This window comes from Pipistrellus kuhlii, unplaced genomic scaffold (genome assembly GCF_014108245.1).
Source record: "Pipistrellus kuhlii isolate mPipKuh1 unplaced genomic scaffold, mPipKuh1.p scaffold_m20_p_17, whole genome shotgun sequence".
Taxonomy (NCBI): domain Eukaryota; kingdom Metazoa; phylum Chordata; class Mammalia; order Chiroptera; family Vespertilionidae; genus Pipistrellus; species Pipistrellus kuhlii.
Window position 1 is genome coordinate 5,278,237 of NW_023425482.1, and position 26,961 is coordinate 5,305,197.

The window sequence follows — 26,961 nt, forward strand, 5'->3', positions numbered from 1 at the left end:
CAGCTGCTCATTCGCCAGGGTGGGTTAGTTTCAGAGTACCCAGTCCAACCCGGACAACTGAACCCGTCACATGGCAGCCTCACCAGGAAGTTGGAGATGAAGACGGTGCTGACCTCCCTTCTACATCTATTTGTTGAAAGAGCAAAGGAGCGACAGAAAGCATATTCAAGTACCAAGAGTTATGCTGTTTTCATTAATTTATTACAACTAGAACAAGTAACAGCTTCATTGTGATGGAATTCACATACCATACATTTCACTGACATGAAGTGTGTGGTTCACAGCTTTTGGTCTCCCACCACTACTGTGGGATAAGGAGGCCCCTCTGACACCTGAGAGGGTACTGTCAGAACTCGATTCGGTAGGAGTTACCTGGGGACTAGCACCACGAACTTCCAGCTGAGAAAGGGCTGGCTGACAAGTGGGGTCCAGGCCACCTGGGCAGGATGGAGTGAAGGCTGAGGGCCTCGGCACCAGTCAGAACCTGCTTCCTGACTCCTGATCACTCTGGCCCATGTTCTCTTACCCCGGCACCCCTTTAATTTCAAGGCAAGCTGTTGGGGATGGGGGGCCCTGGGGCCTAGGGAACCCATCCAGCCCTGTGGGGTGGGGAGAAAGGTCAGAGCTTGGGGATCTAATCCTGCCTCTCTATCTGACCCTCGTGGAAACCTGCCCCTCAGTGCTATGGCTCCAGCTAGGCCATTCTGTTGCCCAACCAGGGGAGAAAGGAGGATGGGATCCTACAGGCCAGAGCACAGTAGTCGGTTGAGCAAATAGGGATCTCTCAGGATGGAAGACAGGCTCGACCCTGTCCAGGCGCCTCAACAAAGGAAATGGGCCGGAGTCAGGAGTGCTTTCCCTTCTGGTTGACACATCCAGGTGGAGACAGGCGCACCTGCAGCAGCAGAGGGAAGGCAGGGCCGGCAAACACCGACTCACTAGAGGTGCTGATGGGACTTGCATCTCTCTGCCCCTCCCTTACTCTCCAGCAGAGTGGGGAACTTGGTTAATGCCAAAGGCCATTTGAATATCTATAACATCATTTTGGGCCATACAAAATTATCAAAAACTACCCTGTTATATTTGTTTAAACATTTAATTAACTCACTCCTAATGCTTTGGCAGGGCCAGACCAAATGATTTCTCAGGACTCCTATGGCCCATGGGCCGGACGTTCCCCACCCCTGCTCTACAGCAAGTCCAGTGAGCAGAAGGCACTGCTATTCCACAGCAAGGGTGTGGGGTGTCTTCTGGAGTGAAGCTGGGGGCTCCATCATGACCCCAGCAAACAAGGAGTCTCGGCACCCCCAGGGACACGGGGCGGAGTGCTCTCTCCTCCTGTGCTGTCCTGGGGCCAAGTCTAAGCTGTTTTTCCAAAGCATTCTCTCCTCTCACCTCCACAGGCTTCACGGGAGAACTACCTCCCTGCCCTCTGACCCGGCCCTCAGTCAGGAGTCAAGAATTCGATGGCTGATGCCCAAGCCACAGGTCAAGGGACCATTCTCTCATCGATGCACAGGAAGGGTTTTCAACTTTTGCTCTTATAAAGAGCAGAGCTAAGGCCAGAAATCTGTTGGAAGAACCTCCATGGCAAACTGAGTCCTGCCGCTCATCCAGGTTTCCGGGTGAGCCAGTGCTCCCTCCGTCACATTACAGGCTTGAGGGAGATGCTTCTTCCGGGCCTGGAATCCTGGCCTGGACCGAGTGAAGAATGCTGGGTGTCAATGAGGTGAAAACAGACCGCTCGACAAGGGAAGGAAGCCAGCCAGTGGCTGACTAGGGAAACTCACTGGCAGATAAAGATGGAAGGAGTGTGTGAGTGAGTGAATGCACTCATGCGGGTGTACATATGTGTGAGTGTGGACTCACATACACACTTATCTGTACACACACACACACACACACACACACGCCCAGTTCTGCTCACTGGGAGGGCTGAATCTGGACAGTGGGAGCAGGAGCACCCCCAACACCCAGATTGTGGTTTCTAAATACCATCTTCCTCTAACAGTAACCAGGATTCCTTGGAGAGACAGCCGATTCCAGTCTGGGCAGGAAAAATACCCGATGCTTCTGGAACATCTTGACACATCAGATGGCTGGGAAGCCATCAAGAGCCTGGGCACTGTCAATGCCCGGAGAGCCAGCTGGACGGGGCGTACTGAGAGCAACAGATTACACCCTGTTGAAAAAAATTGTAATTCGTGAGTTCATACTCAGACAAATAGACAAACAAGTTTGAGGAAGCATGAGATCTTTATCTAGTTTTCAAGTACTTTTCTACAAAATACTTATTTATAATAAAGAGGGAAAGTAACCTTGCAGGGGTGGGGCAAGGTTAAACAATCAATGGCCAGTAACGAGACAAACATTTACCCCGTGCCCCGCTGGACGCATAGAGAGGCATAGCTCCACTTCCTGCCATTCCTACCCAGCTGGAATCTCACCTCCAGGAGACACCAGGCCTAGTGTGAAAACAGCCAAGCGCCAAGGTGGAGCACGTGGGAACAGATGAGGAAGCTGCACAGTCTAAAGAAGGTGGGAGGAAGCTCTGTGTGACAATCCCGTGCCAAACACAGAGGGATCCTCTGCTCCCCAGCCAGGTTGGGACGGGCTCAGGCGGACTCTGTCTTTCTGAGTCTGACTCACACTGAGGCTTGTGGAAGGCTGTGTCTGCAGGAGACACGTGCTGGGCTGTGGAGATCATGGCTGGCCCTCACCCTATGCCACACTTCCTGCACACTGGCAGGCAGCGCTCTCTGCAGGGCACTCCTTCACCTCTGTGTGGAGCTGCTGTCTCATCCACATGTCCCTGGGAGTGAAGACTGGTCCTTCCACTCCTCACCTCTGCTCATTTCTCTGCTGCCCCTCCTGATCTGAGCAATGCCTCCCCCCACCCCCACCCCCCCCCACACACACACACATACACACTATGTCGCACATTCTGCTGCCTGGAGATTCACCCCAGAGGAGGGGCCAGGGCTGGGAGGATAATGAGGACATAACAGGGAGAGGGTCACTGAAGAGGAACCCCTAGGGCCATGGGTCTGAGCAAGGCCCCAAGGGACAGGCATGTCCCTTGCACCCTGAGCATCCACAGGAGGTCCTGGCCCAGTCCACCCACTGTCCACGCCTCCAGTAAATGGTGCATTTCAGATGCCAGCGTGAGAATACCCTTGGGTCAGGGTGTCCCTCCACATACTTCTCCCCTCTGCCCTTTTATGTTACTCTACTGTCACCCCCACATAAGGATGGGAAGCCAGCTGGGCCCTGAGAGCGTCTGGCCTTGATGGGGAAATGAAGGCATTTATTTTATTTTATTAAATATATTTTTTATTGATTTCAGAGAGGGAGCTAGGAGAGACAGACACATCAATGATGACAGTGAATTATTGATAGGCTGCCTCCTGCACGTCCCCCTATTAGGCATGTGCCCTTGACCAGAATCGAACCAGGGACCCTTCAGTCCACAGGCCAATATTCTATCCACTGAGCCAAACCAGCTAGGGCGAAATGGGAGCCTTTAGTAAATCCCTCTCCCTCCCTCCCTTTTCCTCATACCAACTCCTACACCAGCAGGCCCTGCCTCCACCCAGTAGGTGCCAGTGGCACACCCCCTCCTCTCCCCCCCCCCCAATGTGACTAACAAAATGTCTTCAGACACTGACCAATGTCCTATGGGAGAAAGAGAGCCCACCCTTGTCCAGGTACCCGCACTCCAGCTGTGGCTTATTGGCAAAATGACTCCACCAGCTGAGTAGGGAGGCGGTGGGGGCTGGGGCCTGAAACCTCTAGGCATCCAGGCAAGACCCTAAGGCCTCTGGAGGCCTGGTCCCGGCTGGCTGGCCAGAGAAGCATGAGAAGAAAGCAAACTTTATTGGGGACACAAGAAGTCTATCCGCAAGGTTTGTGGTAAACTCGAGCAGAGCCCAAACACAGGCTTTCCTTGTCATCAGTAGCCCACAGCCTGAGTCAGCTACGCCCACGGCACTGAGATCATTCTCGAGAACCCCCGTCACAGATGAGGTGAAGGCTGGAGGAAGCGAGTGAGAGGGAGCTGGCTGGCTGTGATAAGCCAGGGGGCTCAGGGAGTTCCGGGGCTGCCCCAGGCCTGTGGCCAGCATGAGGTCCTCACTAAGGTATGCTGCCCCCCAGGCCCAGCAGAGAGAGCCTGGGGGTCCATAGAGAAGCCTTGATCCACACGCACCCAACCTGGCTGGGATCCAGGGGCCCCTGTGTGGTCATACCCGGAGGCCTCACAGGGAGCAGTCAGCAGCCGGGGCAGCCAGGGAGCAAGGCCGCACCGCTCACCTCCTCTTGACAGCCTGGTGGAGCAGGACCAGAAGGACATGATCAAATAGAGCTACCTGGAAGCAAAATTTAAGCCAGCCCAGCCCATGGGCAGGCGAATGCTGGGCAAGGATCTCCAGGAGGCATTCTGGGTCCATTTCCCATGGCAGGCAGGTCCAAGAGGACTGCACAGGCCTGTTCAGGAGAGAGACTGCTGCTTGTCCCCCCCAAAAAGGGCCCCAACTTTGGGGTTCAGATCCACTTAGGGTTCAGGCAGTGGTGATGCGTGGCCTGTGAGCAGAGGGGTCAGAGGGATGACGCACAGGAACCAAGCTGACAATCAGACCTCTGCCCGCACTCCAGTCCACTTCAGTGTCCCTTCTTCTTGGGCCCTCCCGCCACTCAGCTCTCCCACTCTTTCTCTCTGAGCAAACAGGGAGTTGGTGACAAGATGGAAGACAAATTCAGGTTTTGTGGGGCCTACAGCTTATGTAATTTGGGAGAATCTTTTCAAGAAAAGCAATACAGAATCACAGATACCAGACTCGGTGAATGTTTAGCGACCACTTTCTGGGTGTCCTGGGGATGATCTATCTGATGTTCACATGATAACTGACTGGGAAACTGGAATTTTTCTGCCCGCAGAGCTGCGACACCAGCCACAGACATCGCCCACTGTCTTGGGCCAAATTGGCAATAGTCTAGCTTTCCTTGAGATTTTTGCTCTAATTCCTTTCATCATATATTAATTCTATTTTTTTAAAGCCCCATAAGACAAAATTTTGCTTACTAGAGGCTCAGTGCACAAAATTTGTGCACGGGTGGCGAGGGGGTGTCTCTCAGCCTAGCCTGCACCCTCTCCAGTCTGGGACCCCTCAAAGGATGTCTGACTGCCTGTTTAGGCCTGATTCCAGTAGGATCGGGCCTAAATGGGCAGTAGGACATCCCTCTCACAATCCAGGACTGATGGTTCCTAACTGCTCACCTGCCTGCCTTCCTGATTGCCCCTAAGCACTTCTGCCTGCCAGCCTGATAACCCCCTAAACCACTCCCAGCCAGCCGGATTGATGCCTAACTGCTCCCCTGCCAGCCTGTTTGTCCCTAACTGCCCTCCCCTACAGGCCTGGTCACTCCTAGCTGCCCTTCCCTGCAGGCCTGGTCACCCCCAACTTCCCTTCTCTGCCAGCCTGGTCACCCCTAACTGCCCTCCCCTGCTAGCCTGATTGCCCACAACTCCGCTCCCTTGCATATCTGGTCCCTACCAACTGCCCTCCCCTGCTGGTCATCTTGTGGCTGCCATCTTGTGTCCACATGGGGGCAGGATCTTTGACCACATAGGGCAGCCATCATGTGTGTTGGAGTGATGGTCAATTTGCAAATTATTCTTTTATTAGATAGGATAGAGGCCTGGTGCATAGGTGGGGGCCAGTTGTTTTTTCCTAAAGGGTGTCCCAGATCAGGGGTGGGTGTTCCCTTGGGGTGTGGAGTGGCCTGGGAGAGGAGAGGGACCTGTGGTGGTTTGCAGGGTGGCCAAGTGGAGGCCCTGGTATCTGGGATTTATTTATCTTCTATAATTGAAACTTTGTAGCCTTGAGTGGAGGCCTGGGGCGGCCAGAGTATGCAGAAAGTTTAGCTTCCTTCATTGCTGGGGAAACCCAAGCCTCCTGTTCTCTCCGTGGCTGCAGCCATCTTGGTTGGGTTAATTTCTATACTCACTCCTGAATGGCTGGTGGGCATGGCTTGTGGATGTAGCAGAGTGGTGGTTAATTTGCATTTTACTCTTTTATAAGATAGAATAGTTTCAGTTTTTAGACTACGCACACATTTACCACTTTCTCTGCTCTCCTTTCCTTCTGCATCTCAGGTCTTCCATCTGGGATCACTTTCCCTTTGACAAAAGTATAGTCTTTAAAGTTCTTTAAATGCTTGTCTGCTAGTGGCAAACTTTTCCCTTTTGAGTGTGTGTTTTATTAAAAAAAAAAAAAAGTTTAAATTGAAGAATGACAGAGATAAGTTGCAACCATAGCACTCCTTCTTACAATGTGCATGCCCTCAAAAAGACGCCAGGCTCTGGGAGGCTGGAACAGTGTCTTCCCACACTATGTACACGCAACTCATCCGTGTGACTGCAGGAGCGACAATGTGTTTGTTCACTTCCATGGCTATTCTGTATCTCATGGAATGAGTTGACTGAGTTGTCCTTTCTGCCCTGGCTGGTTGTTCAGTGGTTAGAGCACCGGCCCATGCACCAAAGAGTCATAGGTTTGATTCTCAGTCAAGGGCATGTACCTGGGTTGCATATTTGTCCCCAGCCCCCTTCACACACGTGAGGGAGGCAACCAATCAATGTCTGTCTCTCCTCTCCTCTCCTCCCCTCCCCTCCCCTCCCCTCCCTCCTTCCAATCTGAAAAATCAATGGGAAAAAATATCAAAATATCTGGTAAGGCTTAACAACAACAACAAAAAAAAGAGTTGCTCATTCTGCTAGTGACTGGCATCTGAGGAGTTCCCATTGGGGCTCACAATCTGCTTCTGGAGCAGTCCTGGCATGTCCTCAGAAGCACATGTGCCCGGGTTCTTTTGGACAGAGCCCGGGAGGTTGCTTGACGATCGTGTGCATGTGCTCACTTCAGCAAAAGGTGCCTCAGTTTCCTCAGTGGTTTTATCAATTCCCAGGGCCCTGCACTTGTGGCATAGGAGGCCCCGGAGTTCACCTCCTCCGGATCATTAGTCTTCTAAATCTTAGCCATTCTGAAAGTATCTCATGGTGGTTTTGATTTGATCAGTGAGGTTGAGCCACCTTTTCAGATATTTATTGGCCATTTGGAGATCTTTTTTTTGTTGCATGTCTATTCATGTGATCATGCCTTTTGTCTTTTTAAGAGGTGAAGTGGGGGGACAAAAATTAATTAACCATTAAATAATTCAGCAGTAACAAATGAGTTATAACCCTCATTTCTGAAAAAGATCAGGTTGGCTTTTCCTCCTTCATCTCCATTCCTTCTTTTACGGGCTTCCTAGCAGCACCCCTGTGCTTGGTCCCTCTACACATGGGAGTTGTGTCTGTATAACCTTACAGGTAACATAACCTGACTGCCTCTCATAAATAAGTCCTTTATTGGCTGAAAGAATAGCAAATATCCATCCCACTCTGGCTTGATTTTCTGTCCTCTTTTAGTAATGCAGTCTCTAATGAACCAAAATTCTCAATTGGCATGAACACCAATTTGTCATTCTTTTCCTTTATAGTCAGTATATATTTTTTTAATCCTTATTTGAAGAGTGAGGTTATTTTTTCCATTGATTTTTTTTTTTTTTTTTTTTTTTTTTTTTTTTTTTTTTTTTTTTTTTAAGAGAGAGCAGAAGGGAGGGAGGAGGGGGAAAAGAGAAACACCTACATGAGAGAGATACATCGATTGGCTGCCTCCTGCTCATGCCCTGACTGGGACTAGGAATTGAACTGCAACCCGTCAGTCTTTGGGCCTATACTCCAGCCACTGAGCAAAACTGGCCAGGTCTACAGTCAGTATTCAGTTTAAAACACCTTTGCTAATTCAGGGCCATGAAGAAATCTTAGTTTCTCCTAAAAATTTTGTTTCCTTTCACAGTTTTCTCTGTAACTGATTTTGTGTAAGTTGTGGGATGGGGATTCCTAATTGTTTCCTTTATGAATATCTAGTTGACCTGGAACCACTTATTAACAACAGTGCCCTTCCTCACTGAGCTGCAGTGTCTCTGGATCATCCACCAGAAGGCTGTGTGAGGGGGTCTGTTTTCAGGCTCCGTATCCTGCCCATTGCCCTCTGGACAGGATGACTCTCACACCAACACTGCTTTGCTTTATGGGTGCATGTCAGTCGTCCAAAGTCTTCAACACCGTCTTCACTAGTCTTGGCCTTTTGTATTTTTCAAATACATTACAGAATAAGAGTGTCAATTTCCACAAAAATCGGTGCTTAAATTTCTGTTGGAATAGCACTGAATCCACCATTTAGGGAAGAAGTGACTTTTTTACATTATTAAGGCTTGCAATCCCAAACATGCCCTATACTTCCATTTCTTAGGTTTTCTTCACTTTTCTTCAATAATATTTCACCACTTTCTGTCTCTGGTATATTTTGTTAGATTATTTCTATGTGGAAGTGTCTGGAAGGTTATCATAAATAAAACTTATAAATGATCATTATTGTTTGTTTCTGATATTTAGAAATACAATTAATTGGCCTATGTTGAGCATGAGTCCAGCAATCTTGCAAAATTCACTCATTGCTTTTAATATTTTGCTTTTGGAATTCTTTGGCTTTTCTTTTAAATAACCATATCATCAGAAAGAAAAAAAAGAGAAAAAACAAAAAAAACAATGAGTTTCATTTTGGGCTTTTCAAATCGTCTACCTTTAATTCTGTTCTGGCTACGTTCTGTGGTGCAGTGCCAAGTAGAAGTGGCGCTGGGCAGCCATCCTTGGTTCAGTCCCACCTCAGGGGCAAGCTTTTGCTATCTCACAGTTATGTGGGATGTGTGTCACAGAGTTCTTGTTTGATCAGATTAGGGAAGTTCCTTTCCATTCCTGGTTTGCTAACAGCTCTCTTAATCATGAATGGGTGTGGAGTTGTACAAATGATTTTTCTGCATTTATTGAGATGATCATGTAGTTTTTTTCTTTGTTGATGAGATGAACACATTTATTACTTTTTAAAAATATTACACAAAACCTGAATTCCTGAAGCCAATCCAACTTGTCCATGACATATCATCACTCAATATCACTGAATCCGCTTGCTCATACTTTGCTTAGGATTGTCTGGGATTTTCAAGAGAAACACTGTCATATAACTTTCTTTCTCTCTCTTTTCTTTATAACATACTTCTCAAGTTTTGATGTCAAGATTATATTGCTTCATAAAACAAGATGGGACACAAACCTCTTTTCTTGTTGTTCTGTGGAAGAGTTTATAACAGATTGCTATTCTTTCTTAAACATCTGAAACATTTAACTTCGGTAAAGTCTTCTGAGCCTGGAGTTCTTCTTGTGACAAGATTTTAAATTATAGGTTAAGATTACTTGAAGATAGGCACTATGAAGAGTGACCTCAGCAAAATGCAGAATAGGAGTTTCTGGTGCTCATCCCCTCCCAGAAACATTAATTTGAACAGCTATCATGCATGAAAATACCTTCTGAAGAGCTAAAGATTCCATGTGAGAGATAACAGCTCCTGGGTTAAGCCTAGATAAGAAAAAACCCATTGAAGAGGGTAAAAAAGAGTTTCATGTTGTCACTCCTCCCTCCAAGCCCAGGCACCCAGCACAGAGAGACAACCTCCACAAAGGAGAGTATTCAACTTCACCAAGGACTCCAGAGTGATAGGTGCCAGTTTGTCCCAGTGAGCCTAGGTTCCAGGCCCAACCCTGTGGACCCAAGCACCAGGCGTGCTCACCTGCTGACCCAGGCACCAGGGTGGCCTACCCAAGAACTCCACTCAGGTTCCTGGGTAGGATAGGTGGTGTAAGACTTTCCCTGCCACAGTCATTATATGAAGACTGGAAGGGGTGCCTAGTTCTTCAAATGTGTACATTTAAAGAATCATGAATAATCTCAAAGAAAAATGATACCACAAAAGGAAGCTAATAAAAACTCCAATGACTGACTCTAAGAAATGCAGATCTATGAAATATCTTAAAAGAATTCAGAATAACCTTTTAAAGGAATTCAGTGAACTAAAAAAAAAACACAGAAACAGCTAATTAAACAAAATTAGAAAAATGAACAAAATGACAAGTTCAATAAAGAAACAAAAAACTTGTGGTTTTTAAAAAAACACAACTTACTGAAATCTTAGAGTTAAATATGATGTCTGAAATGAAGAATCTGGGAGAGCACTTTAATAGCAGACTGAATAAGCAGAAGAATTAGCGAACTAGAAGACAGGCCATTTGAATCATCTAGAAAGAGGAACAAGAAGAAAAGGAGTGAAGAAAGCCTAAAGATATCATTTAAAAACAACAACTAGATATTATGGAAGTACCAGAAGGAGGAGGGTGAAAGGGGCAAAGAGCTTATTTAAAAAAAAATAGTGGCTGAGAATTTCTCATACCTGGGGAGAGATTTAGATCTCCAAGTTCATAAAGCTCATTGACTGCCCACTCTGCCAAATTTCAACCCAAAATGATTTTCAACAGGACACATTATAATAAAACTGTCTAAAATCAGAGGAAGAGTTTTAAAAGGAACAAGAGGAAAAAAATTCTCACATTCAAGGGAGCCTCCAGTACATTTCTCAGGCGAAACTATGGAGGCCAGGAGAGTCGGGAGAAGTATTATTCAAAGTGCTGAAAGGAAGAAGCTACTGGAAGAACACCTGGCAAAGTTGTCCTTCAGACATGGAAGAGAGATCAAGGCTTTCCTAAACAAAAATGGAGGGAGTTCATCACCACCAGACCTGTCTTATAAGAAATGCTAAAGCAGTTCTTCAAGCTGAAATAAAAGGGCACTAATCAGTAACATAAAAAAAATAGATGAAAATAAAAATTTTACACTGGTAAAGGTAAGTATATAGTCAAATTCAGAATACTCTAACACTAATACAATGGTGTGTTAATCACATAACTCTGGTGTTAAATATAAAGGCAAAATTGTTAAAAATAAGTACAGTTACAATAATTTGTTAATGGACACAGAATATAAAATGATGTAAACAGCAACATTGAAAAAAAATGAGCGCAAGGAAATGAAAATGTAGTAAGGTTTTTGTATGAGATCAAAGTGGTTATCAGCTTTGAAAAGACTGTTATATTTATAAGATGTTTTATGTAAGTCTCATGGTAACCACAAAGCAAAAACCTACGGAAGATACACAAAAGATCAAAAGAAAAGAATCAGCCCTAGCTGGCTAGGCTCACTGGAGAGTGTGGGCCTATGGACCGAAAGGTCCCAGATTCAGTTCCGGTCAAGGGCACTTGCCTGGATTGCAGGCTCGATCCCCAGTAGGAAGCATGCAAGAGGCAACCAATCAATGATTCTCTCTCATTATTGATGTTTCTATCTCTCTCTCTTTCCTTTCCTCTCTAAAATCAATAAAAATATTTTTTTGAAGAAGAAGAGAATCAAAACACACTACTAGATAAAATAGAGGAAGAAAAGAGAAACAATAAAATAGCCAAAAACAATACCATGGTATTATTAAGTTTTACCTATCAATAACTACTTTAAATGTAAAAAGGAAAAAAAAAAAAGCATCAAATGGCGGCTGAATGGATTAAAAAAGGCACCTCAATTGTATGCTGTCTACAAAAAGACTGATTTTAGCTTTAAGAATACAAAAGGAAAGATGAAAAATATATGGAATGAAAATGGAAAGACAGCAGGGTTATCATGGGCTTTAAGTCAAAAACTGTAACAAGAGACAAAGGTCATTATATAATGACTAGATGCCCGATGCACAGAATTCATGCAAGGGTAGGCCTTCTTTCCCCTAGCTGCCAGCACTTTCCCTCTCACACCCGGGACCCTGACTTCCCTCCAGCCACCAGCACCTGGGCTCCTCTTACAGCATGGCTTCGTCAAGAAGATCGTCTGGAAGGACATCTGGTCTAATTAGCATATTAATCTTTTATTATTATCGACTATAGACCTGGTGCACGAAATTCTTGCACTGGGGAGGAGGGGGGGAGAGAGGGAGGAATCCCTCAGCCTGCACCCTCTTACAGTTCAGGAGCCCTCACAGGATGTCTGACTGATGGCTTAGGCTAGTGGTCAACAAACTCATTAGTCAACAGAGCCAAATATCAACAGTACAATTGAAATTTCTTTTGAGAGACCAACTTTTTAAACTTAAAGTTCTTCTAATGCCACTTCTTCAAAATAGACTTGCCCGGGCTATGGTATCTTGTGGAAGAGCCACACTCAAGGGGCCAAAGATCCACATGTGGCTCACGAGCCGCAATTTGCCAACCACAGGCTTAGGCCCACTCCCAGCTGACTGTCGGACATCCTTAGCGCTGCTGTGGAGGTGGGAGAGGCTCCTGCCACCTTTGCTGTGCTCACCAGCTGTGAGCCTGGCTTCTGGCTGAGCAGCACTCCCCCTGTGGGAGCACTCTGACCACCAGGGGACAGCTCCTTCATTGAGCAGGATTGGGCCAAAACTGACTCTCCGACATCCCACGAGGGGTCCCAGATTGCAAGAGGGCAAAGGCTAGGCCAAGGGTCCTGACTGGTGCACAACTTGGGGTGGGGAAGGATGCGGAGAGGTTGGCCAGCCAAGGAGGGACCACGGGAGGGCTCCAGTGTATGTCCGACCCGTCTTGCTCAGTCCCTGTCAGCTGGACCCCAGCAGTAAGCTAATCTACTGGTTGAAGCATCTGCCCCCTAGTGAACAGTGCACGTCATAGCGAGTGGTTGAAAGGCCTTAGCATATCATTAGCATATTATGCTTTGATTGGTTGATCGGCTGACCAGACAACTGGACATTTAGCATATTAGGCTTTTATTATATAGGATAAGGGGGTTAATTCAGCAAGAGGATATAACAAATGTAAATGTATCTATTGCTCATAGTGCTGGTTTCTGAAATAAAAGACACAACTGGCAAACCTTTAGCTAGACTAAGAAAAAGAGAAGACACAAATACATATAATCATAAATGAGAGAAAACATTACAAATGATTCCAAGAAATACAAAGGATCGTAAGAGATGACTATGAAAAAATCATATACCAAAAAATGAACTAGAAGAAATGGTTGGAAAATTCCTAGAAATAAGACTGAATCAAAAAGAAATAGCCCAGCCAGTGTGGTTAGTGGTTGAGCATCAACTCATGAACCAGGAGGTCACAGTTCAATTCCTGGTCAGAGCACTTGCTCAGGTTGCAGGTTCAATCCCCAAAAGGAAGAGTGCAGGAGGCAGCCAATAAATGATTCTCTCTCAGCATTGGTTTTTCTATTTCTCTTTTTCCCTTCCTCTCTCAGAAATCAATAAAAACTTTTTTTAAAAAGAAGAAATAGAAAATCTGAAGGGACCAAGAATGACTAAGGATAGTAAATATTTTTTTTAAACATATTTTATTGATTTTTTACAGAGAGAAAGGGAGAAAGAGAGAGAACCAGAAACATCGATGAGAGAGAAATATCGACCAGCCGCCTCCTGCACACCCCCAACCGGGGATGTGCCCGCAACCAACGTACATGCCCTTGACCGGAATCGAACCTGGGACCTATCAGTCCACAGACCGACACTCTACCACTGAGCCAAACCAGTTTCGGCATGGATAAATATTAATCAGAAACCTCCCAACACAGAGAAGCCCAAGACCAGATGGGATTCACTGGTGAATTATACCAAACATTGAAAGAACAATTAAGGCCAATCTTTCTCAAACTCTTCCAACAAATTAAAGAAGAGGAAATACTCCCAAACTCATTTTACAAGGCCAGCATTACTCTGATACCAAAGCCAGATGAGGACACTATAAGAAAACTACAAGCCACTTATATGCACATATGCATAACCCCTGGACACAGACAGTGTGGTGATGAGGGCCTGGGGGAAGGGAGGGATGGGAAAGGGCTGGAAGAGGTTAATGGGATGAAAATGAGAACCTATGTAATACTTTCAATAATAAAGATTAAAAGAAAATTACAAGTCGATATTCCTGATGAAAAGATGCAAAAAATCTCAATAATATACAAGCAAACCAAGTTCAACAGCACATTGATATGATCAAGTGGGATTTGTCCCTAAAATGCAAAGATGATTCAACATAAGCAAATCAATGAATGTTATATACCACATTAATAGAATGAAAAATAAATATCATATAATCATCTCAATAGATGCAGAAGCATTTGACAAAATACAATATCATTCATGATGAAAACTCAACAAATACAATGTAGAAGGAACACACTTCAATATATTAAAAGCTTATATGACAAACTCAAAGCTAACACCACACTCAACGGTGAAAGATTGAAAGAATTTCCTCTAAGATCAGGAACAAGACAAGAGTGCCCACTCTTGCCACTTCTATTCAGCATGATACTGGACATCCTTGTCAGAGAAATCAGGCAAGAAAAAGAAAAGCATCCAAATCAGAAAGGAAGAAGTTAAACTGTCTGTTTATATATGATATGATCTATAGAGAAAATCCTAAAGATTCCCCCCACAAAACAATAACATAAGCAAATTCAGTACATTTGCAGGATACAAAACCAATGTATAAAAATCAGTTGCATTTCTAAACACTAACAACAAACTATCTGAAAAATAAATAAATAAAACAATTTCATTTATAATAGCATAAAAATAATAAAATAGTTAGGAATAAATTTAACCAAATCTTTCAAGGAGGTGAAAGATTTCTACACTGAAAAGTTAAAGACATTTATGAAAGAGAAATAAATGGAAAGATATGCCATGTCTATGAAACATGGACATTGTTTAAAATGTCCATACTAACCAAAGCCATCTACAGATTCAATACAATCCCTTTCAAAAATAGAAACAAAATCCTAAAGTTCTCAATGAAACCACAATAGACCCAAAATAGCCAAAGCAATCTTTAAAAAGAAAATAATGCTGGAGATATCACAATTACTGGTAGCAAACTATACTACAAAGTTAAAGCAATCAAAACATAAACATAAGGTACTGCCATCAAAATAAACTCATAGAACAATGAAACAAAACCAAGAGCCCAGAAATAAATACAACATATACAAACTAATATTTCACAAGGGAACCAAGAATATTCAATGGGGAAAAGACAGCTTCTCCAATATATGGTACTGAAAAAACTGGATATTCACATGCAAAAGAATGACATTGGACCCCTATTATAGAACAACTCAGTCGGGTGATGTAGGGCTCCGAGGAGTGGTGGTGAGGGCACCCAGTGCACCTCGGATGGCTTGGGTCCATGGTAGGCACACTGGTGCAGAAGGTGGAGGACTATGTCCGGAGCAAAGATTTCCAAGACTACCTCATGAATACGAAATATATTTAGGGAATGCTGTGGCCCTGTTTTAGATAACTAAACCAGCTAGGTGGCAGCTGGGAGTCTGCAAGTTGCTTTGAGCTTCCATACTTGGGTGAAGCCATCAGAAAAGAGATCATAGAAAAGCTATTGCCTGTACAGTCCTCTTAATCATTTGTGACCTGGGATACTAAGCTCCTAAACTGTCAGAATTCCAGTTCATGAGGCAATCTGTATCATCCTGGTTTAGCCAGATAGCAGGAAAATCTCAGAGGACAACAGTGTAGGGACAAATTTCCCCCAAACACATGTCTGCACCAGCCAGTGTACCTATAGAATAGTTTTCATTTTCATGACCTAGTTGGGATTGAGTCTCACAGTCAGCCAGCCTGAGAGGAGATCTCACCCACAAATGGGGCAACAATAATCAAGACCCAATTATAACAGAAGAGCCCAAATAACCCACAAATGGGGCACTCCTAGAACATCCATCTCAGCAGTTTAAGGTGATTGCATGCACCACTGGGTCCCACAGTACATTTACTACAAAAGGCCACAACACGAAGACTAGGAGTCATAGCAATTCTTCTTCTTTCTTCTTCCTCCTTCCTTCTTCCTCCTTCCTCCCTTCTCCTTCCTTCTTCTTCCTTCTTCTTTCTTCCTTCCTTTCTCCTCCTCCTCCTCCTCCTCTTCCTCCTCCTCTTCTTCTTCTTCTTTAAAAAATATATTTTATTGATTTTTTTTTTTTTTTTTTTTTTTTTTTTTTTTTTTTTTTTTTTTTTTTTTTTTTTTTTTTACAGAGAGGAAGGGAGAGGGACAGAGAGCTAGAAACATCGATGAGATAGAAACATCAACCAGCTGCCTCCTGCACACCCCCTACCGGGGATGTGCCCGAAACCAAGGTACATGCCCTTGACCAGAATCGAACCTGGGACCTTTTAGTCTGCAGGCCGATGCTCTGTCTCCTGAGCCAAACCAGTTTCGGTCATAGCAATTCTAATACACAGAAACAAACACAAAGAGACAACTAAAATAGGGAGGGGGGAAAATCCCCAAATGAAAGAAAAGGAGGAATCTTCAGAAAAATAACTAAATGAAATGGAGATAAACAATATATCACAGAATTCAGAGTAATGATTATAAGGATGTTCAAGGAACTAAGTGAGAACTATAAGGAACTTAGTGGGAAATAGATCAGCATAAAAAGGGAAATAGGAACCATGAATAAGAACCAGTCAGAAATGAAGAATACTATATCTGACATCAAGAATATACTGGAAAGAATTCAAAGTAGGCTGCATGAAGCAGATGATGGAATCAGTGATTTGGAAGACAATGTAGAAAAAAATTAGAGCAACAAAGAGAAAAAGCACTTAAAAAGCATGAGGATAGTTTAAGGGAACTTAGGGCAACAGGAAACAGAACAACATTTACATTATAAGGATACCAAAGGGAGAGGAAAGTGAGCAAGGGGTAGAGAACCTGTTTAAAAGAAATATTAACAGAAAATTTCCCTAATCTGGTACAGAAAAAAGTTACACAAGTTCAGGAAGTACAGAGAATCCTCACCAAGATGAACACAAAGAGATCCACACCAAGAAACATCATAATTAAAATGATAAAACTTTAAAGACAAAGAGAGAATCTTAAGGGCAGCAAGAAACAGTTACCTACAAGGGAGTTCCCATAAGGCTGCCAGTGATTTCTCAACAGAAACACTACAGGCCAGAGAAAATGGCGTGAAATATTCTAAGTAATGATAAGCAAGACTACTGAAACCAAGACTACTCTATTCAGCAAGAGTATTAATCAAAATTGAAGGTGAAATAACAAGCTTTCCAGACCAAAAAAAGAAGAAAAAAAGGCTAAAGTAGTTTGTTATCACAGCATTGCAAGATATGCTAAAGGGACTGTTTCAATAAGAAATATATATAGAGAGAAATGAAAATAGGCATAAAAATTAAAAATAGCAATAAATAAGTACCTATAAATAATCTTAAATATAAATGGATTAAATGCTTCAACGAAACAACATAGTGAATAGATAAGAAGACATGACCCATATATATGCTGGCTATAAGAGAACCACCCATGCACTGGCTGGTGTACTCAGTAAATAGCGCATCAGCCCATGCACTGGAGGTCATGGACTCAATTTCATGTGTCTCGGTTGTAGGCTTGATCCCCAGTCCCAGTAGGGGCAAGTGGGAAGGCAACCAATTGATATGACTCTCTCATGTCAATGTTTGTGTGTCTCTCTCTTTCTGTCTTTCTCTCTCTGTCTTTCTCTCTCTCTTTCCCCCTTTCCCACGCCCCACTTCCTCCCTCTGTTCCACTTTAAAAATCAATAGAAAAATATCCTCAGGCAAGGATTAAAATAAACACACACACACACACACACACACACACACACACACACACACCCTCTCAGGTGAGGATTAACAAAAAGCATTTTTTAATCACATGATCATACCATAGATGTACAAAAGTCATTCTACAAGTTCAGGAATAAACTTAACCAAGGAAAAACTTGTACTTGAAAAAAAAACAAAAACCTGTAGAACATTTAGAAAGAAATAAAGAAAAATACAAACAAGTGGAAGCATATTCTGTGTCCACAGATTGGAAAAATATCACTAAAATGTCCACACTACCCAAAGCAATCTATAGATGCAACGCAATCCTTACTAACATACCATCAGCATATTTCACAGCTCTAGAACAAAAGTTTGTATAGAACCAAAAATGACACCAGATAGCCTCAGCAATCTTAAGAGGAATAAAGTTGGAGGGGTCACTACAAAGCCATTGTAATCAAAATAAGCTGGCACTGGCACAAGAACAGGAAAAAAGATCAATGGAATAGAACAGAGACCCCAGAAATCAACTTACTCCTTTATGGTCAATTAATATTTGACAAAGGAGGCAAAAGCATATAATGGAGTAAAGACAATCTCTTCAATAAATGGTGCTGGGAAAACTGGACAGGTATATGGAAAAATAAATGAAACTAGACTACCAACTTACACCTTACACAAGAATAAGCTCAAAATTGACAAAAGACTTAATTGTAAACCGTGAAACCATAAAAATACTAGAAAAAATATAGGCAGTAAAATCTCAAGACACCTCACATAGCAAAATTTTCACCAATACATTTCACAAGGCAAAAGAAACAAAGGAGCCAAAACCGGTTTGGCTCAGTGGTGGAGCGTCGGTCTGCGGACTGAGGGGTCCCAGGTTCGATTCCGGTTGGGGGCATGTACGTTGGTTGCAGGCACATCCCCAATGGGGGGTGTGCAGGAGGCAGCTGGTTGATGTTTCTCTCTCATCGACGTTTCTAGCTCTCTATCTCTCTCCCTTCCTCTCTGTAAAAAATCAATGAAATATATTAAAAAAAAAAAAAAGAAACAAAGGAAAAAATAAACAAATGCGATGTGTCAAACTAAAAAGCTTCTGCACAACAAAAGAAACCATCCTCAAAATGAAAAGGTAACCTACTGTATGGGAGGACATATTTGCCAATGATACATTTGATAAGGGGTTAATTTGCAAAATATATAAAGAACTCATACAACTCAACAAAAGGAAGACAAACATGTCTACTAAAAAATGGGCAAAGGACCTGAATAGACACTTATTCAAAGAGGACACACAAATAGCCAAGAGATATGAAAAAAATGCTCAGTGTCACTAATCATCAGAGAGATGCAAATTAAAACCTCACACCTGCCAGAATAGCTACCATCAGTAAATCAACAATTAAGTCTCAGCAAGAATGCAGATAAAAGGGAACCCTAATATACTGCTGGTAGGAATGCAGACTGGTACAGTAGAATACAGTATGGAGTTTCCTCAAAAATTTAAAATGGAACTGTCATTTGGCCCAGTGATCCCACTTTTGGGAATATATTCTAACAATCCTGAAACACCAATCAGAAAGAATATATGCATCCCTATGTTCATAGCAGTGTTATTTATAATAGCTAATATCTAGAAACAGCCCACGTGTCCAACAGTAGATGAATGGATAAAAAAGCTGTGGTACAGTCACACAATGGAATACTATGAAGTTGCATAAACGAAGGAGCTCTTATCCTTTTCAACAGCATGGATGGATCGTGATACTATTATGCTAAGTGAAATAAGCCAGTCAGAAAAAGACAAATATCACATGATCTCACTTACATGTGGAATCTAAGGAACAAAATAAACTGATGAACAAAATAGGTCCAGAGACAAAACAGGTCCAGGATGAATGAAATAGACTGACAGATCTCAGGGGAAAGGGTGTTGGGAGGGGCAGGAAGAGATTAACTAAAGAACTTATAAGCATAGCTCAGAGATAGGCAATAGTGTGTTGAAGGCCTGGGGTGGAGTGGGGGCTAGGTAGAAGGGAAATGAGGGACATCGGTATAATACTGTCAACAATAAAAAATATATTTTAAATAAATACAAGGAAAAAGGTTAAAAAACAACAACACTCACAAATCTTAAGTACATTAAAGACTTAAATATGAGACCTGCAACATAAAACTCATAGAAGAAAACAAAAGAACTGAATAAACACTTTCCCAAAGACAAACATGGCCAACATATACAAAAAGATACTCAATGTCACTATTCATCAGAAAAATCAAAAGCACAATGAGGTATCACCTTACACCTGCTAGAATGGCTATTATAAAAAAATATAAGAGATAATAAGGACTGGTGGGGATGTGGAGTTAAGAAAACCCTTGTGCTGTGGTGGAGGGTCTATAAATTGCTCTGGTTACAAGGGGAAACAGTCTGGATGTTCAAAATAGAACTGCCATATGATCCCGTTCTGGAAATACAACCAAAGGATTCCATAAGTTTTATACCAACTTGTCATATTTAATTGTCAGTTAAAAATACCTTCCCACCCTGGCTGGGTAACTCAGTTGACTGGAACATCATCCCATACAACCAAAAGGTTGTAGGTTCGATTCCCAGTCAGGACACATACCTAGGTTTGAGGTTTAATTCCCTGTTGGGGGTGTATAGAGGGCAACCAATCAATGTTTTTCTCTGTGTCCCTCTCCCCAACCCTTCTCTTCTCTCTCTTTTCTCTCAAAAAAAAATTAATAAACATACCCTCAGATGAGGATTTTAAAAAGAATTTAGAGAGTCGTGGCAACATACCACTAATTCCCATTTTGATTTCTTATCTGACCTTCTCTCTGGTCTGGCCTGTGGCCAACTTCGATGGAGTTCCGAAAAGCACATGGAAGAATGTGTGCTCTGCACATCAGGTAGGTCAAGTTCCTTGATCTCATAGTGGAAATACCCCACTGCTCACTCACTGTTTACATACTGTTTCTTAAATGTTCGTCACAGATAGTTGAGTTTCATGTCTTAAGATTGTACAGTATCCTGATCCTTTTGTTCCAGGGCAATAACAGGGAGCTTTAAAACCATTCAACACCTTTCCAGGCCATCTCAACTTACATTGTAATGTTTTCCAATATTTTATTGTTTTAGACAACTTCATTGTGAGACGGTTTGTACAGAGTACTTAGACATATCTGTGTGTTTACTGTTTTAGTTGTTCACCACTACTTCTTGCTCAGAACTTCCTCCTGGAATCCGTTCCTTCACTTGAAGAAAATCCTTTACTACTTCCTTTCTTGAGGAATCATCTGCAAGTAATTCTTAGTAGCTTTGAGATATAATTTATATTCCAAAAATTTACCCTTCTTAGTGTGCAATTGAATGGCTTTATTAGTAAATTTATAGTGGCAACATTACCACTAATTCCCAAACATTTTCATCGCCTCAAATATAAACCCCTTATCCCTAACTTCTCCCTTCCTCCAGTCTCTGGCAACCACTAAACTGCATTCTGTCTATGCATTTGTCTATTCCGAACATTTCATATAATATGCAGCCTATTATAACTGGCTTCTTTCACTCAGAATGATGTTTTTGAGGTTCATCCATGTTGTAGACTCAGCTTTATTTCTGTTTATGGTTGAATAATATTTCATTGTGGTGATGGACCACATTTTATTTATCCATTCATCCTTTGATGGACACCTGGTTGTCTCCCAGTTCTGGCCACAGTGAATAGTACTACTATGAATATTCTTATATCATATAAGTTTACATGTGGACACACAGTTTCAATTCTCCTGCACGTACACCTCAGAATGGAACTGCTGGATCAAATCATGATCGTCACCGGTGTTTTTGAACAACAGTTTCCCTACAGACCCAATTCTGTGTAGATAATATTTTTCTCTCCGTGCTCATTGGTTCTACCCTCTGCTTCAGAGGTCCAGTGGTGATTGCAGTTTGCTATGGTTCCTTCATTCCACTGTAGGTGGTCTCACCTTTCTCTCTGGCTGCTTTCAGAATTATTTTTGTCTTTAATGTTCTGTGTGTGTCCAGGCATTGATTTATTTTTACTTCTACTTGGAATCTATTCTGCTTCCTGAATCCTTTAAGTGTTATATTTCTACTGTTCTCTCTATTCCCTCCATCTGGAAGTCCAGATACGTGTTAAATTAGACCTTTTCCTTCCAGCATTATGACTGGTCTTTTTCTCATGTCCATCTCCTCTCTCAGATGACTATCCAGGGAGGTTCTGAGTCCTCATTTCACCATGACCATTCCTGGAGGATGCATAGAGGCATGAAATTTAAACATGCTGTCACCACCCCCATCTTCACCCTCCAGCATGCCCTGGTGTAAACGATCCAGTCCAGGAACCCCCATGGGGTGGAGTGGGGAAGAGACAGGACTACTTGGAATGGCAACTTTTAATGCTCCCCAGAAAAAGCATTGAGCAGTCATAGACAAAGACAGTGAATACGATTTTGTTATGAAGTTCACAAACCCCACTAATGTAACTGCCAAAACCGTGTGAGAGAAGCAGGCCCCACACGCTGATCACATGTAGTGCAAACCACCTCTGTGCTTGGAACTGATTTCTCTGTTTTTTATATGTGTACACTTTTGTTTAATGAGTTTAAACATTTAGTGAATCAACAATCATAGGCATGATTATAGTGAACTCCTTAGACATTTAAAATCTGCCTTTGTGTTTTAATTTTAGATGATGAGACAGGCTCCTCTGGACATGACTTTCTCTAAGAAGCCCTGGAGCTGTAACTTTTTGGAGCTGGCAATGGTCATGACATGTGACAGACCGGGTTACCTGCAATACTAAAGCAGGCTCCCACTGTCTCGGGACGCCTATGCCTGAGAGGGAGCACTCCACTGGGCAGCGCTCTGCGTATGGGGGAGCTGACATTCCAGGGCCCTTACAGGGTTCTGATAGAATAAGCTACACCCTTCCCTTTGCAAGAACCCCACAAGTACTGTCAGCACAGTGGAAAGAACTGTGGGGGATCCCTGAGCACCCACCAGGAGGAAGGCTGGCCTCGGCAAACCACCTCTTCAAAGGAAATAACATTAAAGCTGCTGTGGTCATAAATACATTTATTTCATTAAAAATGCTTAATTACAGTGCTGAGAGCATTTCCCCCTAGAAAAGTAGGTAAGCAATATTTCCATCAAAATGTTAGTTGTCTCTGCAAATACCTATTTTCATTTCACTGAACAGAGCACACAGCAAAAGGCTTCTGCTACTCCTTTTTTTTTTATAATTTTCTTTTTTTGTTATAAACACCATAGCAAATAAAAAAAAGCTGTTTAAACAGAGAAAAATATTGTAGTTCTTGATTTTCTGCGTGAACTTAACGCAATCCACACTGTGCTTCCCACTCTTTCTCTGGATACCAACAGTGGGACTCAAACGAAGGGGTCTTCTGGAGGGCTGGCGGCTGTTGTCATCTGTCATTTACTGGGATACTTTCCCCGGTGGATGAGGCTCCAGATGCACTTTAACAGAACATGTGCGGTCACCTCCATTCAAAGCCACGGGGCCGGGCGCGTGTACAACTGGGTGGTTGGCTGTAGCCGGCACTGAGAGCGGCGACGGCTCCACCTTGGGTCCTGTCATGGTCAAGCAGCCCTTCCCTACATCACTGGATCTGGATGGCTCCATGCTCAAGCTGCATTTCGGGCTGCAGGGTGGGCTGCAGGGTCTCGGCCGTCTGCAAGAGGGGAGAGAGGAGGGCTTTTCTATAAAAGTACCCACCAACTCAAGTCCAGGACACTCACCGGTCACAAAACACCAACTGTTTTCACACACAGAGCAAACACACAGCAGAGCTGAAAGGTCCGGCTCCTAAGTGCACCCCTGCTTTGAGTGATGACTCTCCCAAAACCTGAGCTGCTTCGCAGCAGCTCTGACGAATCCAGGTTGTGATCCCTCCTTGCGGGACCTCCTGCTTGCTCAGGTGCTGATTTCCTATTCCTACCCCCTGCTTATCACTGGGATATTCTTGAAGTGGTTAACACAATATATTTAAACTAATATATTTGCCTAGAATTTCAGTTATCATTTTGCCTTTTCTTATTAAAAACTGTTCCAATGTTCCAAAAAAGCATTTTAGGGACAGCTAGCTTTTCCCCTTAAAGACATAAGTTCTAAACAATGAGTCATAGATATTAAGACATTTTAAATGCATATTTAAAATGTTAAGATACATTAAAGGGAAAAATATAATCTTGGAATAAGTCACCAGTCGTCCATCTAAACCATGCAGAACTGGCTCCCAGATGAAGAGTTTGGGATTTTTAGGGTCCTCTAAGCTGCCTGTCAAAGGCAATGTCACAAAGATTAGACCCTCAAAGGCAGTCCCAGCTTCCCTGGCAGGAACTTTAGCTGGAGGGGCCCGGCATGGCAACTGAAAAGAGACAAAGAAAGCCACAGACTGGAAGGCAGAAGTCCCTGGGCATGGGGGCTGGCGCTACAACCCTTACTGCAGTTCAAGGCTGAGGTTTTGAAATACTATACAAATGGCATTTAACAGTGCTTCCTTGAAGCAGAGGCCTTCCAGTCTCAGACGAAGGACTCAGCACAGGCATCGCCCATGCTGTCTAAGAGCCCATAAAAAAGCAACAAAAAAGGGGCCAGATAACACAGACAAGATGGGGGTTTCCTCACACATTTCTGGACGAGGGAAAGTGGACTAGACAGAGCTGGTGTCTGCAGACAGGAGAGGAGCAACAAGCTGGGACAGTAAGCATACATCTCATTCTCTGCTCTGCTATCTGTCCTAAAGGAATGGATCTCGAGACCTGCCAGGTGTGAACAGAGACAAATATGATGCCAGGAAGCCAAGTGGCAAGCGGCTAAAATGGACACAGCTTTCCTCAACTCTGAAATCTGTAATGACGACAAACCTACAACATGCAAGATGACCCACCACAGAAGCCCCAGACCTGAAGAGCACACACCGTGCCAACCTCTGTGCCTGCCCAGCACAGGAGTGAACTGCCTTTAAACACGACCTTTCACAACAGTGTGGATATCAGACACCCTCACCTGGCGTGGGACGAGGTGGGTACACAGGGGAGGTTTCTTCTAGGACAGGTTTGTTCTTAAATCACAACAGAAAACTGGTCAGGGAGAATTCCTCTCCCCCCACACATACACCCCATCACCGGCTCCAGGCCATGCTTCATCCTGCCCCACAGTGGAAGGGCCTCTGGGGCCACTGCTCTGAGGAAGCCCAACACTACTCAGAGTGGGAAGAGCCTGGGCTGTGGGAGCGGCTGGAGGAGTCTAGTGGGGGGTGAGGCACACACCTTCTTTAGGACACCCCTTCCCAAACTCTGGGCCAACCGGGACCTCACGGTGAGTCAGGAGAATAAGAATTTAAGTCCTCAGGGACTGCTGAGTTCACTTAGCTGGCACCTGGTCACCAGGGTACCTTGGGCAACCTACTTGGTTCCATTCCTCAGCAACCACCACACAAGGCTGCAAGAAAACCAAATGAGAACTCCCTTTCCTCCCAGAACAATGGAGAGCACACGACACCTAGCACAGTGCAGAGCGGAGTACAGGAGGGAGGAAAGACCACCTGGAAATGCGAGGCTTTAATTCTGAATGTCAAAGGCTGACAGCACTGAGACACAAGAGGCTTAGCAAAAAGGAGAGGAGCAGACCCAACAAGGACAGCAGACCATGCAGAGGGCAGGGCAGGAGCCAATACCTAGCAGGCTAGAACAGACCATCCACAGGGTCCTGTGGGCAGGGAGCTCTGAGGCCTCCGCAGGCCAAGGCTGCCCAGATACATGCCCCCTGCCTTCCCATGGCCAAGCACCTGCATCACAATGGCAATTGTCTTATCTCAGCAGTAAAGTTAGTGATTTAACACCACGGCCTGTGAAGTCCGAGAATGCAGGCCACCAGCCTCTCTGTGCCTTTCACAGCACCAGCAGCCCCACTGCCCTCTCAGGACCAACCCTGTGGTCACCCTCATGAAATAGGAATATGCACTGACTTTAGAACTGGTTGTTCTAAACACAACCAATCAACCACACAGAACCACTCACCCTGTCCCGAAGGGGATCAGGCTGTCAGGCTATTCAAGCTCTCCCCACTAGAACAAGGGGGTGAGAGGCAGGCCAGGGTGGCCTCCAAACAGGGTACCTCTAGGGAGGCCACAATGCTTGCTACACTGAGCACACTCACCGTGGGACAGCTCCAAGAACACTTCAAATATCTAAAGAAGCGACTCTCTCATCTGACATTTCAAGAAGTGTCCAAATGGAGCGTGAAAGCCGGGTTTCCAGTGCTCCCAGGAAGCATGAATAAGGACAGCTTAAGCAGAGATCCAGCAAAACCACATGACAAGAGGTGTCCGTGGAAGCTCATCGGTGCTCAAACAGCCATGCCAAACAAGCACATAGCAAACACAGGTGGGCCTTACAAATGCAGAGTTCCCGCCACAGCCGTCAGACTGCTATGCTAAAAGTATAGTGTGGGAAGCTGGAAACCTGGCCAAATGGTGCCCCAGGATCAAGTGCAGATATCACAACCAGCCAGGCCATCCTACATTTCCACCCTAAAGCAGCAGGCTGCTCAGAGGCAAGTGCCCCAAAAACCTACCCCTGGGAAAAGGCGGAGGCTGCGTTAGCAGAAGTGCCAACCCCTGAGCCCTAGGCCGGGTGCTGGCCACACAGAGGAGCAGCAAGGTCTCAGGTCAACGGGAACTGATCACTTTCTAAGGATTGACCAGAATTTACTTTTTGCTTCTGAGTTTATAAACATTTGCACAAAAGAAAATAGCTCAAGAATCAGTTTAAGATTAGCACCTGGGTCAAGATCTAACTTCTCACCTTCCTCCCAGAAGAACGTCAAAAGTAGAAATAACCAAGCTGCGTTCATACCTACAGAAGACCCAGGACTTGTCCACAGAGACCTACCTGAGCTGCCGTGGTGTGGTCAGTCACAGGCGCCAGCTGGACGTACTGGACCTGGATGTCACTGCCCTGGAGAGGTGACCCATCCATGCCTGTGGCTGTGGGGTCTGAGGAGGCCACGGCTATCAGCTGGGCTCCCTGAAGCACCTGGAGGGACAAAGCAGACACCATTAGCACCATCACGGGTAAAAGGGCAGAGTGAAAGCCATGCATGCAGATTCCACGTGACCGCATGGACCAAGGACGACGACCTAGCACTGCACTCCACACTGTGGGGTCTGCCTGCTTGCAAATCATCTGGAGTAACGTGTGTGTGTGTGTGTGTGTGTGTGTGTGTGTGTGAGTGTGGTGAGCGCGTGTGAACGTATGTGTGTGTCAGGTTGTTCCACATCTGCAAG

The 26,961-nt window shown here is 44.3% G+C and overlaps 1 protein-coding gene across 14 annotated transcripts in view; it reads right to left on the minus strand.

Moving 5' to 3' along the window:
- Nucleotides 1–170: 170 nt before the first annotated feature.
- Nucleotides 171–26,961, minus strand: part of LOC118720525 (BTG3 associated nuclear protein) — a 144,380-nt gene continuing 117,589 nt past the window's right edge. For 13 of the 14 annotated variants that reach the window (XM_036440546.2, XM_045582611.1, XM_045582610.1 and 10 more), the window contains 2 exons: nt 26,567–26,710; nt 22,710–23,343 (listed from right to left, as the gene is read on the minus strand). In XM_036440546.2, the coding sequence (XP_036296439.1) occupies nt 23,272–23,343; nt 26,567–26,710 (216 nt within the window). In that variant the 3' untranslated portion in view covers nt 22,710–23,271. Of the gene's footprint in view, nt 2,183–22,709; nt 23,344–26,566; nt 26,711–26,961 lie in introns of those variants that run through there. The other variant, XM_045582613.1, reaches the window with a different exon arrangement.